The sequence below is a fragment of the Pundamilia nyererei genome, unplaced genomic scaffold (assembly GCF_000239375.1).
Source record: "Pundamilia nyererei isolate P.nyererei 1_Seehausen unplaced genomic scaffold, PunNye1.0 scaffold00031, whole genome shotgun sequence".
NCBI classification, from domain to species: Eukaryota; Metazoa; Chordata; class Actinopteri; order Cichliformes; family Cichlidae; genus Pundamilia; species Pundamilia nyererei.
This window is the reverse complement of record NW_005187432.1, coordinates 402,501-420,601: the sequence shown is the minus strand read 5'-3', so window position 1 is coordinate 420,601 and position 18,101 is coordinate 402,501. Positions and strand designations below refer to the sequence as shown.

Here is an 18,101-nt window from a genome sequence, read left to right as displayed (position 1 = left end):
AAATGGTGGGAAAAAGGCAGCGGAAGACACATTGGTTTATCCGGGGCTCATTCTACAACAAGGTAATGACCCAAAACATTAGGAGAAAAGAACTAGATGGTAGTCTTTAAATGATGGAAGACCAGACTTAAAAGTCATTGAGCTGGTTTGAGATGAAGTGGACAGAAGCAAAAACAAAGCAGCAAACACTGGGACACCTGTAGGAACTGGAAGATAACACATTTATCATTGTGCAAACTGTTCTGTTAAACTTGCATAACTTTTCACTTTTTGGTAACCTAAACTTTATTTCAATTTTGGAAAATCTGGATGTTTTTAATTCTTTGATTTATTGGCAATAATATCTCTCAATAATATCTCCACAACCTTATGCACAGATTTAAGCAACAGTATGAAACCATTACATGGAAGACTATTGAGTACTAGCATTCAGATGTTCTGTTAAATATTTAAATATGTTTTCTTGTTTTATTTAGTGGCACAGAAGATTGGCAGAGTAGACCTTTTGATTTGAAGTTGGGTAGCTTAATGGGAAATGGTTGTTTTAGGTGCTTTTCCAACTTCATCTATACTCTGAACTAAAGGTGGGGATCTCTCTGTCTTTTACTGCACAAATTAAACACATTGTATTTGATTCAATCATTCACCAAACTTTGTGAAGATTCAGCATTAAAATGCTAGCGTACCAGTGCAAGCAAGTTTGACATTAACAAAGGAAAATGTCATTTAGCAGGGGGTAAACTCTGTGAGTAGGTCGCACTAGCAAAATACCACGGCGATGTATCAAGATGAATTGAAGCCAGTTGTTTACAGCTCGACAAGTCAAGTTGGACTTTTCTGCAATTTAAAACACCTGCGTTTACTTTCTGAATGTGCACTCTGAATGCAGCTTGGAATAATTGTAGTAGTATTTCCCATGAAAGTGGGAATAAACAACTTGAAAACTGAGTGGGGTGATAATAGCATATGTCAGAAGCTTTGAATAATCCATTTTAATTTGTCACAAATTAAGACAGACTGCAGTCAAGCCGATTTGTACAAATGTCAATCAGCCTCAAAAGAGGCAAGCTGAGGGTGAACAATGGAGACAAGAATGCCATTGTGGACCATTAGCCCTGAGTGTGAACAAAGAGATATTTTAGAAAAGCCTACAAGAGACAGAGAAATATGAAAAATATGAAAACCTAAGGACATACAGGAGACAGGAAGGTTAGACTTATAGCAAATAAGGTTTTATTGAAATCAAAAAATGAGCAAAGCGTCTTTCTTTTATACTTTTGTCCTTTTATCTCTTTACCAAGTTAAGACATGTGAAAAATCCATAGGTTTCTTTCTGGATAAGTTCATATAAAAATATGTTTGACAGTATCAAAGGTAAAGCAGTTTCTATACAAAATGACAGATTTCTCCCACAATATGAAGAGTGACTGACAGTGTGTGCTTTATACATATTTTTGTGACCCACCTAGCACTGTGACGGTGGCGCGGGCGGTGCGGACTGGCATGGTGAAGATGGAGCAGGTGTACTCTCCCTCGTCAGACAGCTGCACCTCCGAGATGGTGATGGAAAGCTCGGTGGATGTCGAGCGATACAGCTGGATGCGGTTGTCTCTCAGCGCTGAGGAAGAGAATATCAATTATTAGAAATGTACTTTATGAAGTGTTTGAGGAGATTTAGCTTGTATTAGCTGTGTTTGCTTGATTTATCAGTTATTTTTGCCTTTAAACCTTAGTTAGAGAGCTAAATAGTGTTTTTTTTTTTTCAATGACTGCTATATATGGGTTTCTTTTTTTAATGAAATAAAAGAGAAAGAATTTTTTTAAAAAGGAAGAAGACAGAAGAGAGTGGAGCATGATCAAACACAGCAGAGAAAAGGAAAGAGGCAAGAATGGAAAGGAAAAAGGATGCGATAAAAGAAATTATGAAAAAAGGAGGGAGGTGACAGAGGTATGGGAAGAAAGAATACCGTCACAGACAGTTAAAAAAATTAAAGTGAAGCAGGGAGGATGGTGATAGAGAGGAGGGTGTGCAAGAGGTGAGACAGTAGGGAGAAAGACTGAAAGAACAAGAAAATGGGAGTTAGAAGGAGGGGAATGAGTTAGAAAGGAAGGTACATAGGGAGAGAAGAGAAATGAATAGTTAAGAAGGTAATGGTGAAGATGAAGGAAAGAAAAGGCTGATAAATGTTTGTAAGGAATATATGAGGGGGAACAGCAAATGCACAAGTTCGAAAAAAGTACGAAAAGAAACAATAATGAAAGGGGTGGTGGAGCTGAAGTGAGGAAAACAGGAGGTGGGAAGAGAGAAAGAAAGTGCGCTAAGGAGGATGAGCAAGGAGGGGAAGGGCAGAGTGAGAAGCAAAGAGGAAAGTAAGAAAGATGATCCGCAGAATTTAAATCATGGGAAAGAGAAAGGTAAAATGAGAAGAAGGAGGAGGGAGGGGGAGAGGTGTTTAGAGAAAGAAAAAATGATGTAAGGCGGAGAGGAGAAGGACGAGTGACGAAGATGAGGTGCGAGAGGAGTAAAAAATAGAGATGCAAGTGCAAACGAGGCAAAGGAAGACAAAGAGCAAAGAGAGAATGGAAAGGAGACGCAAATTGAGAATGAGAGACGAGGAAAAGTGCAAGAGGGAAAAAAAAGCTGAAAAATAAAACAGAGGAAGCATAAATAGCGAGGAGAGTTAGAGAGAGACCAGGAGGAACAGAAGGGAGAGGAAAGGGAATGGGGGGGATAAAGAGGAGGGAGGCGAGAAGGGGGAATAAGAGAGACATAAATGGCTTTGTCATCAATGAGAAATCCAGCCATGAAAGAGGGAGAGAGCGCAAGCGACCGAGATAGATGATGATGATGAAATGCTACGAAATAACTGCTCGTTTCCGTGATAGCATTGACCTCTGCAGTGTTTGTGCTCTGTGATTGCTGCCGGTCTCCCTGCCTTCTTATCTGTCTGTCTATCTAGATGTATATCTGTCTATCTCTCTGTCTCAAGAAAAACTTTTCAGCTTTGTTCTCAGTGCAGAGCTGGCTCTCTGCAAATAATGGCTAAACGCAAAACAAGCAAGCTGTGATAAAGCAGACACCTGGAAAAAGCCATCATGCTTAAGTACAGTGAATAGTCAGATTTGTTTTCACATTCAAAGTTTTTGTTTTTTTAGCAAGTTCTTCTTTGTGTTTTCTCCCAGTTTCAAACTAGGACAGCTATGTTAGCTTAACTACAATAAAATGGAAAGTCAGTGCAGACAGAATAATTATAAGAGAGGAGGAGAGCGAGATAAGGATCTCAATCCTTAGAAGGATCCATCCATTCTTCCAACCATCATATACTGCTTCTACGAGTTCTAGCTGTGAGGGCCTCAGTATACCCTCTTCCCAGTCACCTCCTTCAGCTCTTCTGGTGAGACACTGAGCTATCTAAGCTATTCTATCCATTTGTCCTGGGTCTACCCCAGAGCCTACTCCAGGCTAGCCATGCCCAAAACGTCCCACTTTGAAGTCAACTGGTGGTTGAAGTGGTTTGGGAATGAATGACTGAGATTTTGGTCACTAACCACAACTAGTTGCCTTAGATGAAGATGGAAATGTAAATCAGCTCAGCTTTCACGCTCAGCTGTTTCGTCATCGCAAAAGACCAATCCAGCACCACTATGTCTACCAGTACCACACGCCCTCCTTCGCTCTCTTGTGAATGAGAGATACTACTCCACTTGGGCAGCAACTCAATTCCAACGCAAAGTCGGAGCTGAGAACCAGACTAGGAGGTTGTTACGGCCCTAGCTGGGCCTCCTGAAACCGCCCTTCTGTGGGTGTGGTGTTTTCTCTCCGCCTCTTCCTCTCTTGCTCCACCCCTCTGTCTCTCTCTTGCTCTTCTCTCTTCCCAGGACACAGCGTCTGCTCATTGGCCTCATTTACCACCTGGGCCCAGTTAGCAAACACCTCTCTGAGGTCATAGAAATGGGGATGAACTGGATGTGAGAGGGTGGTTTTTCTCTGGTGTTCCCACATTGTGTGTCGAAGGTGATCCTATAGTGTGGAGTTTTAGAAGCAGTGTAGCTGCTTCACGTGAGTAGTGTGGCTGTTATGTTCTTTGTTGTTGCGACCTTTTTCTTTTTCTAGTGTTATTGGTAAAACGGCATTGCCGGCTCTTTATGTTAAGTTTATCTATAATAAAAACTATTTTATTTACTAAACACCTCTGTCTGTTTTCCTTTCATTCTGTACCAATTTGTTACCAGTCCCCACACACACCCCTGGACCTTCATTGTGGGGACGTAACAATGTGGGGGCTCGTCCGGGATATGAATGGAAGGAAGAGCAATTGAGTATTAGTGAGTTGTTTGCCAGTGGCTTATTTGGTTGTATTGTATCTGCTGCGCTCTCTCTCCGGTTAGCACAGTGTCTAGCTGAGCATCAGCTCCTCCTTCAGGCACTCATTTTTTATTTTGCCTTTTTTATTTTTGGAGTAATCGCGGGTGATGTTTAGTTCCCTGTCGGGGGTAGGCTTGTTGATGCTTTGTGCACTTGATGTTTAGCCTTTAAAGTTGCCTCGAGCCTGGTACACTCCAGAAGCTAACTAGGCTAAGATTTTAGTAGGTAGGTCTGGGGAGAGGGTCGGTGGTATTTTTATTTATTGGTTAACCTGTGGCCACACATATTTCCCACCTGTTTTTGATTTGCGTGTTGGAGATGGTTCTTCATTGTTGTTATTGTTAGCCTCAGGTAGTTTTTTGTTGTGGTTTTGAATGGCTACCTTTTATATTGCCGTGTTTAAGGCAAACCCTCCACTTGTCCAGCTGGACGCCTGTAAGAAGAGGGATTTGCATGAGGTGGCAGCATTTTATGGCATTTGTGTCTCCACAGCTCTGCGTAAGGCTGAGCTGAAAGCTGCTCTTGTGTCTGGATTGGTGGAGAAAGGGATAGTGGCCTTGCCAGTGTCTGCCAGTCCACCTGAGCATGGTGTATCGTCTCAGCCTGTTCCGCAGGTGCTACTTCACACTCGGCCGGAAACTGCCCTGTATGAGGTCATTTGATGAGGGTAACAAGCACCTTGAGGCAACAGTTGTTGTGATTTGGTGCTACATGAATAAAATGGAATTGAACAGAACCACATCATCTGCAAAAGCAGAGATGACATTCTGAGACCAAGGCAGCTAACACCCTCCACAGCTGCATCTATAAATTCTGGTCATGAAAAAATCATGAATAGAATCAGTGACAATGGGCTACCCTGGCTGAGTCCAAGATCCAGCAATAGAAAGAGTAGTGGATGTGTGCTTTCACATGAAAAGACATTCAATAAAATACAAAATTGGACAGCAGAGGTTCAACAGCCTCAAATGGGTGTTGAGAGAGATATCTACTTGTTATCATAGTAAAGATGTAAGTGTGCCTAATTAGTATTTTCTCTTGATTTTCTCTACCCAAAATGAATCTTTAAATCTCATTTTGAGACAAACTTTTTAAGCAGTGTTTACTATTACTGCTAATTATGTGCGAGTTTTTAATATTCTAGAGACCATTAAAATTCATGTTACTGCACCCACCCCACTCATTTATAAAGCGTAGTCAAAATAACTGACTATATAATCACACTGCTCTCCGACCAAGATGTTTGCTAAGAGTCAAGGCTTGCTTTGGAGGGACCTCCTGGCAGGTCACACGACTGCCTGCAGAAGAACTTTTCGTGGCTGATTCAGGTCAAAAATTCAAGTTAGCTAGCTTTAGCTTAAGTTATTATAATTTTATAAAGTGTTTTAATTGCTTCAGATTATTCACCTGTAACTTAAAAATATATATATATTTGAGCTGTCGTGGAAGAGTCATGGAAGAATCCAAAAACAGTTTACCCACTCTGCTAAAATGTGTTCTTTGAGAAAGAATAATTGAATTTAAATGGTCAAGCTAAAGTTCAAAATGAAAAACTTGTGGACAGGAGGTAGGTACATGTACAGCTTATTTACACATCTGTCTGGCTCTTTGGTTGACCACCTTATTTTAAAAAATATAGTTCTCCTCTCCTCAAATACCAGCCCAAGTAGAATACTTTTGTCACTATAACTTGTTCACAAAAGAGCAAAGGTATTGAAAGTCACAATCTAGGAAGAAAACAGCTAACTTGGCAACACTGTTCATTTCTTCCTGTTGATCTTGCACCTCTAACAAATCACACTTATCAGTGATTTCAGTGTATTAGGTGAAACCCTGCAGAAACTACAAGTGGTCAGCAAAAACAAGAGTTTCAGGGGGTAAGAAGCTATTTGATCTTGGAAATCTTGAAGAGAGAGCATTAGGTAGGTCAGTCCAAACATGTGTGTCAAGTTTCATATTGTCTTGCCTCTGTTTTCTTTTCTTATTGTTTATCTGGCGTTCTCGGTATTGAGCCACATCTGTGGCTGCTTGTCTCATCACCCTTTTGTCATTCTTTCTGTCTCACTATTGTCACCCTTTCTCTTCATCACTCCATCTGTCTATTCTCCCATCTTTGTCTTGCACACTCCCACAAACATGCACACATGCACACACACAGACACACACACACCTTTGTTTCTCTTGGCATTTTTTTCCCGTTATTTCATCCAACACTACTTTATCTTCATGCCTTATCACTAAGCAAGGTCACTACATTTGTCTTCATGAGCTACCCTCTCTGTGTGGGTGTGTGTGTAGGTGTGTGTGAGGCATACGGTCACTCACTCTCACACACACAGACACACACAAACACTTATCTATGCCCCCTGGACCTTGTGCTCAACTATCAGTCTCCTTAATTCTCTTCCCCCTCATCTCTACTCATCCCCCCCACCCCCACATCTTGTTCTTCGTCTTTCTCTCTTACATCTCACCCATTTCTAATCATTCCAGGCTCTTACTCTCTCTCTCTCTCTTTTGGGGGGTTATTTCTTCTTTCATTATAAACGATGTATATTTCTTGCCAGTACAGGTGTGATGGATTTTCGAAAACGATATGATATCTAGTTACGGGGACGTATCGATCCAGAAGCACCTGAAAATTGTACATGTGCTGTGCCTTGCTGATGTGGGCAACATAAATAGTCTGTCAATAGGTCACACACTGATGTTTGGTTGTTGTTCCTTGGATATAATGAATTTCTTAGTTTTGAGATAAACTGGATTGGCGCAAATGTTATATATGAGTGTGGCTGCTTTATGGTAGAGGAATATAGCTCAGAAGTGAAGGCCTGCTCATTTTCTCACAGAACTTGTTAGGTGGCTGACATTTGGAACACATCCAAAGCTTGGACAGACATGAAACTCTGAACATCTAAGATTAGACTTCACAACTTTAAACACACACAGACATTTTTTCAAACTTTCTGAACCAAAGGAAGGCAGTGCTCTAGTCTCCTCTGCTGAATCCGAATGTTTAGAAAGCAGAATATCCAAAACTCTGCACTATTTGCAAAGATTAAGATGTTAACGTTCTCAGTGGTATGGATATATGACAGAAACATAGCCTGGCATTAGCAGCCTGTCAGGAGGCCAAAAGGGCAAAAAAAAAATACACTGCATATCAATGATGGACGTAGCCTCTCGGTCTGAAAAATGAAGCTAATTTAGAAGCGCCTCAAACCTACATTCTGATAAATGGTCAGAAGGTGGCAAATCCACTGCCTGCAAAAAATGCTTAATTCTATTTTCAAAAAGGCCATCACTTGATTTAGGGCCACAGTAAAAGCTTCCCTTATCAGTTTATGAAGTCAATCATTAGCCTTATTGAAAACAACACCAGCTTCATTTTAAAAACGTATTGTTCAATTTGAAGTAAAACAGATGATAAAACAGTGTTTGATTTAGGAAGAAGCTTCTTTGTGATGGGCAAGCCACTACCATGTTAGGGTCCTCGGTTTCTCACTCACACGTTGCGTCAGGATTTTAAAAATGCAAAAGAGGAACAGTCAAGCTAAGGCTTCAAAACAGGGTTTCATAAACCAATAGGTCCTGGAAGCAATGTCCATCTTTCTATATAGTCTATTGTAAAATAAAATAATCAACAAGTCCAGCTGGTATTTCTTTTGTGCATCTTTGGCTTCAGTTGCCACCAAATGAATAAAGTATTCCCTTTATTATCTATGTCTCCCAGGAGCATGCAGTCTTCAAGCTTAACATTTTGCTGCATGCACCAGTATTCGGAAGCTAAAGTTAAAGATGCATTTTTAGAAGTGACGGAATATACAGCTGTTGATTTCCCTTTTAATTCTGGTTGAATTCAGAGACTGTTGCGCAGTATTTTGTTCCAATTTGTAACAAAGGCTCCTTTTGAATTTGTTACAGTTGCTTTTTGTGCCTCTGACTGGGTTCTTCAGCATAGCAGCTTCAGCTGCAGCTCACAGGTTTCACAGCACAGAGAGCCATCTGCTAACCAGACAATAACCATGAATTCTCAGTAATAAAGCTGAAATAATTAAGTGTTTCAGAAGGAGAACATGCTACCATGTAGAAGTCTGTTCTTGCCAGCCTCTTTTCCATTCCTGGGTAGAATCATTTAACATTTTTGTATTAAAATCTCATATTGAAAACATGACAGCACGTAACATTTATGATTAATACACAGTATATTCTGATCCTGTGCAGATGCACTTTACTTGTTTAACACTGCATACTGTGTCACTTTTTGTTCTGCGCTCCATCAGGTATTTCACCTTTCATTCTAAAGCTTCACAAATCTCAGGGAGGAAACGCAATATGATAAACAGGAACAAAAATCAATAACCAAAGTGCATAATTAAATCTTAATTCTGTATCAGTTACTAACAGCTACAGACAATTACATGCATTCACAAAGGGATTTCATGCTTTAGCCACACTTTGTCCAGAGGTGCAATGGAAACACACACACATTGGCACTAAAGAGTAAGAAATTTCCACATTAATCACAGTGCAGGACTCACACCAAGTATTATTACAGTAGAACTACCGCCATCTCTAATAAAAGCACTTCAGTGATTAAAATCTAGCAAGCAAGTATCATATTATCTGCTTTTTAGTTGCAACTATATTGTTGTTTTAGTTTTTCTACTGCAAACTCCATAAACAGTTTACTACCGGAAAGTATCATTTGTGTCCTTGCCAAGGTGTCACTGTGAACAACGGTGACACGATATCAGCTCTGTCCCAATTACCCTGCTCCTTGCACCATACAGTTATAGTAATGCTCTTGAATGAAACGGCAGCCTGATGGGATTTATCACTAAATCGCTCGCAGTAATAGTGACTAATCAACAATGTTTAAAGCCTAAATGCAATCAGTAGCAATCAATTCTAGATTATTCACTTGAATTTAAAAATTTCTGTCTGTTTGATTCTTTAGTCAAAGAAAAGAGAGGCTGCATACTGTAAAAGTATGTTGTTCTACTTTTTCCTCACATGTGTCTGTAGCATTCGTAGTATTTGACTGTATTCACAAGGAAATGCACATTACTGTGTAAAACTTCCTCACAATTTATTACTGAATAGCTATATACAGGATCAAGAAACCCTTGTGCTACCATCCTAAACAAGTGGTTGGGAAGTGTAAATGGTTTCTAAATGGTATCGGGCGGATAGATTTAGCCTTTGTGCGCTCTTACATACCAACTACAAGATGTGTTTATCAGTGTACACATATTTTTTACATCCGTGCTGATGGTGTCTTTTCATCTTGTGCTTATGTGTGTGTGTTTGTAGTTCTTTGGCCAGACGTTGGTTCTTGTCTGCCGCTCAAACTCGAGAGTTGATACTCCCCAAAGGTCTAACTGTTGATCTGGTCACAGTAGCTATTTTCGCCTACTCATCTTCCTCCTGCACCTCCTCCTCTTCCTCCTCCCTCAATCTTCCTCATGCTCTTTCAACTTCAAACATTCAGGTGGGGTGGGCTGGTAGTGGGGTTTCTCTCGCAACACATACCGAGTGCAAATCCATGTATTTTTTTTTTTCATCTGCCTCTTTATGCCTTTCCAGCCAAGTTTCCACTATGCTGCGAACTCTTTCATATTCAAATTTGCTTTATTGGCACAACAGGAGAGAAACCCATGTTGTTGAAAAAAAGTACGTAAGTTACAGACTAATTTTTTTTTCATATATAGTTTTTATATGTCTGCGTCTGTCTTCCACCCGGCTTCTCCGTGTCCTTATCCTCCTCTTCGGTTCAAACCGAATCAGCATTTCACCCCTCCCTCCTACGTCTGTCACAATTGTTCTTGTCATCAATCCATTCTTTCTCCAACCCTGCCTTGTTCTTCTCTTTCCACTTCTCCTGTCCATCCCCCATCTTCCTCTCCATCACTCTCTCATTTTCCCATTTTGTTTTACATTTCATGCATTTAGCTCACACTCTCATCGAAAGAGACAGCCTCCATTCTTTCTTCTCTCTCTGTCTTTCTCCCACACGTCTCACCCATCCTACCATCTGTTTCTGAATATTCTTTCCAGCTCCCTAATTATCCATCCTAACAACAGCTGATCTGGGTTCAGTGACCACAGGCTTCCCTTGATCAAGCCGTCCCCACTGATCTGAGAGCGTCAATTGATCCTGGATCAGTGCGCCAACTATGAAACGCTTGATAAACACACACCCCTGTCTGTTTTATCTACTTTGCCATCCTTCCCACTGCCTTTTGCTGCCTCTAAATTCACTTGTCCTTCTCACCCTACTTTAAGATTTCAAAAATAGTAATTTAGAGGCAGCGGCATGAATGTATGCAAAATCAATGGAAAGAAGCAAGCTGAGGCAGATGAACTAAACTTTGCCCAAGGTGGTGCAAACTGAAGCAAGGAGGCATTAGTTCCAGTTGAAACTTGAGAGAGAAATGTTCCCAACGGTGTAGCGGCTTCAAGCAACATGCCAACGAAATCCTCCCATGTAGTTTTTACAGAAGTGAAAAATGTCCACTGGGGATTTCTTGCAAATAACACTGACCGATGACACATCCTAAGACCCTAGCGAAGCCATGGCTTCAGCTGGGAGCCCGGTCCAAAAGGATTAAAAAGGAAGCACATCAGAATGAAGTATAACAATAAAGCACAGAATATTTTCTCAACTTTCTTCACCTTTATAGAAAAAAAAAGTCAAGACGATCATTATCATAATAGCTGTCACTGTCAGCCTGCTGCTTTTGAATGTCTGCATGCTATCATTAACTTGCTCAATTTTCTAAGTCAAAAGATCAGATTCATGCAAAGTAAAGTGAGATTATTTTCCCCTGATGTCCATTTATGTCCCACAGTGTTTTGACTGGACAGCTAGTTGATACAGTTTTTTCTTTTTATCTTCTTTTTATAAGGGTGAGAATTCCTCACATGGTTTGTTATTACTAAGGAAAGGGTTTTGGATACAGGCTTTTTTGCATGCCTTCAAAAACATCAATACCATAGATTTACCCTTGACGAGGTTTCCTGTGAAGTGAAGTTGTCAAAGTCTATGGGGAAACCAACTGTAATGCTCACGTGTTCTCTGACCTCAGTAAACTCTTTCCTGCAGGGATTAAGGTTTCATTTGCTATATTCACAACCAACTACAACAACAACGCACCATGTTAATTTGTAAATAATGGTCCCAAACTAATGTCTCACTGATGTATTTGAATCTGCAGCCTGTAAAGAGACAACTTTTCACCACTGGACAAACCTGTTACAAGTTTTGTCCAAAGATGAACAAGGCTACAGTCACACTAGGGAAAACAGAGTTTGCAGATCGTGAAACAACTAAAATTACTACAACTGTGCACAATGAACTTGCAGTCTCATTGATTTTGAAAAGTGTTGCTTCAAAAATGGGTGACCAGGTCAGCGACAACTTGCACTCTGTTGACGTCCTCAAAGTCACTTTGGTGCATTAAGTGATAAAATGGCAACAAGATGGAGTCTGTCAGTCTGCTGTAATTCATAAAAATGTATATTCGAAGAAGAAATTCTGAAATTCCTGCACAAATAATAACATCAACGCTGAAGAAAAGCAATCTAACTGCAAAATACAGAACTGCTCAGCAGCCCTGCCTTTACAAAAGACTATAACCAGAATAAAGCCTGTTAGCAAACACTTAGATCTACAAGAGAAGTTGTGCTGACTGGTGCAGACTCAGATTGACTGCAACATCTTGGCAATGTGTCTGCATTTATAAATTAGTTTGCAGTTATTTGCAAACCCTCGGCAATCTGTCTGAGAGCGATGACGGTCAGTCTGGGTGAGACCACGGCTGCTTGGATACAAGCTGCTCGACCCGTGCAATCACCTTGTGATTAAAAGTTGTTGCCTAGAGGCAGACGATGCTGCACACTCAACCTCTGGGCAACCAGGCAGTCACTACAGCTACTTGCAAGAAAAGTTCAATATAATTACCAGACAGCCAACAGTTTTTCCGAGTTATAAGGTTCTATTTTTACTCTGGTATGACTAAGACAAAGACTTCAGAGTGATTTTGAGAATGAAAAGAACATAATATAAAACAATTTTTATATGAGGTTTTAGAGGCATTATTTCTTTTACTTTGAGCAAAGCAAAGTCTGAAGTGATCGTCTTTTTTCTACGCTACAATAACCAGCTGCTGGCTTCATTTTTAGTATTCTAGAACAGATCCTCTAATCATCAAATAAGTGAGAACCCTATTTACATAAATGCCAAACAATTCCTTAAAGGGAGGCTCTGCTCTTTTATAGTGAAGGTAGGCATTAAACTGTAGAAGAACAAAAGGAAAAACACACTTGCACTAATGATGTGTTGGTGAAATATTACATTATAAAGATGAGATGTTCACAGTCACAACTCTCAGTTTCAGCTTTTTATTTATAATTCTATGAATCAGGGTTCAGTGCAAGCTGAGGAAGGTCGTAAGTGGCAAAATGTCACTTTATTGATTTAAAAATAAGGGAGAAAAAAATAATCCAAGGAAAAGAAAAGATAAAAAAATAAACAAATACAGTAGCAGCATATGTATGCCTGCACTGCTTTATGTGTGATTTATTCAACTTAATTTTATTTCTGAGGGTGAGTGGCAAAAGGCCAATTTTCGAATCACACAGTGAATTTCTTCATATATTTACTTCATTAACCTGAAAAATATGACTGTATATTTGACTTTGAATTCCCTGTGTGCCTTTCTCTTTCTTCTCCTCGTGCTTATCTGCCAGTATAGCTGATTATTTTAAGGACACGCGGAAAAATAAAAGTTCAAATAATACAGAGAGAAACTGTATAAAAAGCCATCTTTCAAGTGCTGGATTTCAAAAGCATCTCCTGCAGTCTTTCGGTCCTGTGATGGTTGTTGTTAATACATTCTCGAGAGAGCCTTCCAAGACACCAGGAAAACTCTGACTGATGTGATGTGGATCAATAGTTTTTCAGAAAATGTCAAAAAAACATCTCATGCGCTGCATTTGGAGTACCGCCTCGCGCTGTGTTGTGAGCACTCATTGTCAGTTTGTCTCCATCTGTGAGAGGCTGAGTGGGGAGCTCATGCAATCAATTTCAATAATTCTGTGCTCGTTTCACTTAAGATTGCTTAACACTGTAAACTTTAAAAGTGCTTAGTATGCGTTTATAATTAAATGATGTACAAGTTACAGTCAAATTCACCACAGTTAAAGTCTTCCTACTACACACCCTCCCAAAAGGCACAAGCCCTTCCTGTCCACTATGGTTTGTAAATCACCAGAGAGCCATTACCTTGTTAAATTGCACCGAGGCAGATGATAGCTGTCTGATGTCTGCTCATATGCTTTTATGGAAAGGAAGGAAGGAAGCCACATCTCAAATAAATAAATTTATAGATGGACTGAGAGCGTATACACAACTTTCAGGTAAGGAAATGTGCCTGCAAAATCTTAAACTGAGTATTTATGCTGCAGGCCTCTTTTTATTATTCTACGCTGTAAAGCATATGAGGGCTAACTACGCTGCAAACATGGTGCCGTAAAGCTGAATGGAATAAAGACATCTTAAAATATCATAGCCATCCTCTCTATTTTAAAAATAGAGCAAATAGTAAGTGTGCGATGCGGTGGAGACGCGGCTGGAAAGACCTGACCTAGTTCCACATACGTGTTAGGCTACGCAGTTTTAACACTTTTGTCAATCATACAACACAGTTTAGTATGACTCTGCTGTTTTTTTCTCCTTACAGAGTTTATTTTTTTAATCGCAACCAACCAAACAAACTATCCCTATTAATCCTTCTTTCATAGGCTGAAGGTTAATCATTGTGTAGCACGTAAATATAAAGTGTCTAATTTGTTCTGTTGTCATATAATCCTTTCAAGATGGAGGGAACCAATCTTCATATTTTTGGAGACGTCACGCAATATGCATTTCAGAGTTTGTGCTTAATGTTTGAAGTCGTTCTGAGATGCTATTTAATTTTACTTCTGTGGGAATGTACAGCTCAGCTCTGTCCTACTGCTATTTAGTCTGTTAAGACATTTCTGAAGCACAATGTGTATAACACTGTTTTTTTTGTTACAAGAGAAAGTCATGGGCAAATGTAGAAATGCATTAAGATCATTTCACATTTTAAGCTTGTGCTTAATATAACTGTCTAGCTAGTTAAACGCTAATTGGCGCATAACATAATTGAATTTCTCTCATAAAAATACAACTTATGGTGAAACAAAGTGGAAAAGTGCCTCAAGTGAAATGTAGAAGCAGCACATTCCCGTTTCTGTTTTTCTCTGCTTGACAGTATAGACAGTGAAAATTGTTGCTTTTGGACTGCAGTTTAAATAAAGCAATGAATAAAAAGATGTTTATGTGATTAAATCCGTGTCATGATAATTCAATGAAATCCCACAAGAACTGAACAAAAAGAAATAAATTAAAAGTCAATCTAAAAAAAAAAAAGTGAATGGCACGATGAGCTCAAAGGCAGAGCGTTCAATCACATTATGCAAGAGTGATGTTTGATTACGCTCTTGCCTGCTTTTAATGAGGGGATTTCTTCATGTGGGCACTTTCTTCTGTTTCGCTGGATCATTTCTGCAGTTTCAGTTCCAACACTGATTAATACAGCACTACATTCCCACTGGACTATGGAGGTCAATGGGTCAGCAGTGCAACAAGTTATAATGCTTAATGCCTTTTCCTTCGCAACTTCTTCCATAGCTTGGAACTGGATATCATATCACATTTTATTTTATTAGCAGTAATGTTAGGGTCCTTCTAACCTAAGACAAATAAGGAAGAAGAGTCTGTTCTTATATTATGACTGCTAGTTACAAAACCTAGGGGGAAATGCAAAATAAATTTGACTCCTTTATATTGCATTTCCTGTCTATTAAACTGTCTATCCTATTGCATTGGGGCAACTGACATAGACTTGTCACACCTGCTCCTGTTAGGTGTTTGCATCAGAAGTAAAACTGGAAGAAAAAAATGAACCAAAACCACAAAACTGAGCCGACAAACCGGAGAAAGTCACCGCAGGAGAGAAGTCTGTATCAGGGGAAACAAGGAGGCAATATTATAATCAAACTCTCACTCTTGTATAATTTTATTGAAAGTTCTGCCTCTGAGCTCATTTTTATTCACTTTAAAATTATTTTTTTCTGAATTTGGGGGGATTTTGCTCATTTACTGCAACATTTATTTAATCCCAAGGATGTCACAGTGTACTGTGGGAAAACGATGCCAGGTCCCCCAGAGGTTAGGGTTTCACAATAAAGTATGAAAAATTATTATCAGGATGCTCACAGGTTTGTCTCTTTTCTGACAGAATACACAAGTCACTCAGCCTCATCTTGCCTTCTGGTGGTCTTGCTAACTATATTGTAGCAAGCTCACCCCACAGCTGGGAGTTCAGACAACCAAACAACTATGTCAAGCACGCTAAAACAAAGTTTCACAACTATTTTTTTTTTAACTTAGTGACTCTATCTAAAGCTACTGTAAGAAATGACTAAGAGACCTTTCACAGATGTACCGAAACAATTCTACTTAAGGGTTGTTTTTGATAAAATAACAAACTGAAAGTTCTCAGACAGAAGCAACTTTCTGTGAATATTTAACTCCCTCATGTCTATCATTTGGTCTCAGTATCTCTGCCCCCCTCCTTTCCCCTGGCTTGTCTCCTGACAGTTCAGCATTAATGTATGAACCCATCTGTTTTCATGCCTTCCTAGCTGGCTAATCTCTTCTATTAGCAGCAAAAGGTCTTTTTTTTCACTCATCCATCCATCCATTCACTTCCACATGTTCCTCCAGGGTGTATGTGAGTCCTTAAAAGGGTCTTAAAATAAATGATCTCAAATTAAAGCCTTAAATGTATCAAAATATCCTGTGTTGGCTACAGTTATCAGATCATTTATTTATGCCATGCAGTGACAGGCTCCTTTGCACTAAATGTGCACGCTTGGATTAATGCAGGACAGGATTAGCTGTAAAAAGCATTTTTTTTGTAATTGTATCTGCTTTAATAAACACAACTGGGCTTTATGTCCCTCAACAATTAATTTCCTGTTTTGCTTCATCTTTATCTGGTCTGTTATAGCTGCAGAACTCTCATTAGCTCTGCTCCACTGGAACCAGACTGGTTTCCTCAGTTTTGTTCTTTTACTCTATTTTTTAACGTGTTCTCTTTCAATTCACTCCCATGAAGCTTTAAAAAGGATTTGTATTTCTTTTTTTTTAAATGTGCCCCTTTTCTCTGTTCCCTTCTCTGTGTCACTGCCTCTCTGTATCACCTCTCATCTGTGAAAGCAGGATCAAATTTAACTGATATCAATGGTTTTGGCTAAGTGATTAATGATAAAAGTCAGCTTGAGCTTTCAATCTACCATGGAGAATTGGATTGAATTGATGTGACCCTGTGATAATGCCAGCAACGTCAACATTTCATATATCACAGCATGGGCTTAGATGTTTCATTTTTCATATTACTTGTGAATAAAAATGTATTTATAAATTGAATTCCAGGTCTCTTTCCAAGTTACTTTCCCTGTATCATTTTTACAAACCCAATTCTGCTCTCTCTATAGTGTCACATCTACCACTCTGTCCTCATACCCTCCGTTCATTTTTGCATCACATCTCTCTTTATCTCCTCCCCTCCTGTTCTTCTCCTTGCTTTAATGATGGTGAAACTGTCATGTATGCATCAACGGCAAGGTTTTCATTTTAATAGGGATACCTGTTTAAAGAAAAACAAGCATCCGTCATTCCATCTTTGATTATTCCTTTTTCTCCTTTGCCATCTCAGATTTTGTCACAGAACAGTTTCGTCAGTTCCACAGTCTGCTGTGTGGTGGCCATCTCTGTAAGGAGTTGTCACTCATCATTTGCTTCGTCCTTTCTTGTGCGTCTTCTTTTATCGCTCACCATGCTGTTCGTTCATCCCTCACTCCCTCCCGCTACAAAGCCTGCTGCATGCTGTGCTATGTTGAAACATGATGGTGAGAAGTTCTGATTCCTCTCATTCCCCGTTCTCGTCTCCTTTTCTTTTCTCCCCCTCTGATTTTTTTTTTCAATCGTATCTCTAATTTTTTCCGCTTTTTTATTCCTGTTCTGATATGCCCTTCTTTTTTCTCCTCACTCTCATCCATCTATGTCTTGCTGTCTCAGTTCTGAAGTGCACTGCCTGCGCTTTACTGTCTGGGCCAACCGCAGAGATGACTTGCTGCCTCATTTCTATCTATCATGTCCAAACTGGACAACTGAGGAATTTTAAGTCACTCTTTTCCCGCTCTCATACTGCACTTTTTTAGAGCCAAGCATCCTTTCATTTAACCTTTTTAATCTGACTTTGACTTTTTTCTTTCTTGGCTCGACAATTACAGTGAACTACCAAGACAATTTGGGGCGGGAATGGTAATGTGTGGAGGGCGTTAACTGAAAGAGGAAGAACATTTTCACAAATTACTGTTATAACTAAGCACTGAAAGCTTTTGACACTTTTTTTGAAATATATATGGTGCTGTACAAAAGTGTTGAGCAAGGCTTTCTTGTCATTTTGGAGGAATGGGACTAGGAATGAGTATAATCAGAGGGCAGCTCAGGTTAGTGGCTGTCAAGGAGTCGTTGATAAGGAAGAGAAGCAGGGAGAAAATGCTGCGGTATGCTCAGTTACACAAAAACTGGCCTGAAAATGATTTCTATTATTCTATTATTCAGTGATGAATCCCA

At 39.6% G+C, this 18,101-nt stretch overlaps 1 protein-coding gene across 4 annotated transcripts in view; it reads right to left on the bottom strand.

Moving 5' to 3' along the window:
* The window catches only part of cadm3 (cell adhesion molecule 3), a 104,227-nt gene that overhangs the window by 41,502 nt on the left and 44,624 nt on the right, over nucleotides 1–18,101 (bottom strand). For all 4 annotated transcript variants that reach the window (XM_005728945.1, XM_013909809.1, XM_005728946.1 and 1 more), the window contains exon 4: nucleotides 1,466–1,618. In XM_005728945.1, coding sequence (XP_005729002.1) covers nucleotides 1,466–1,618 — 153 coding nt within the window. The remainder of the gene's footprint in view (nucleotides 1–1,465; nucleotides 1,619–18,101) is intronic.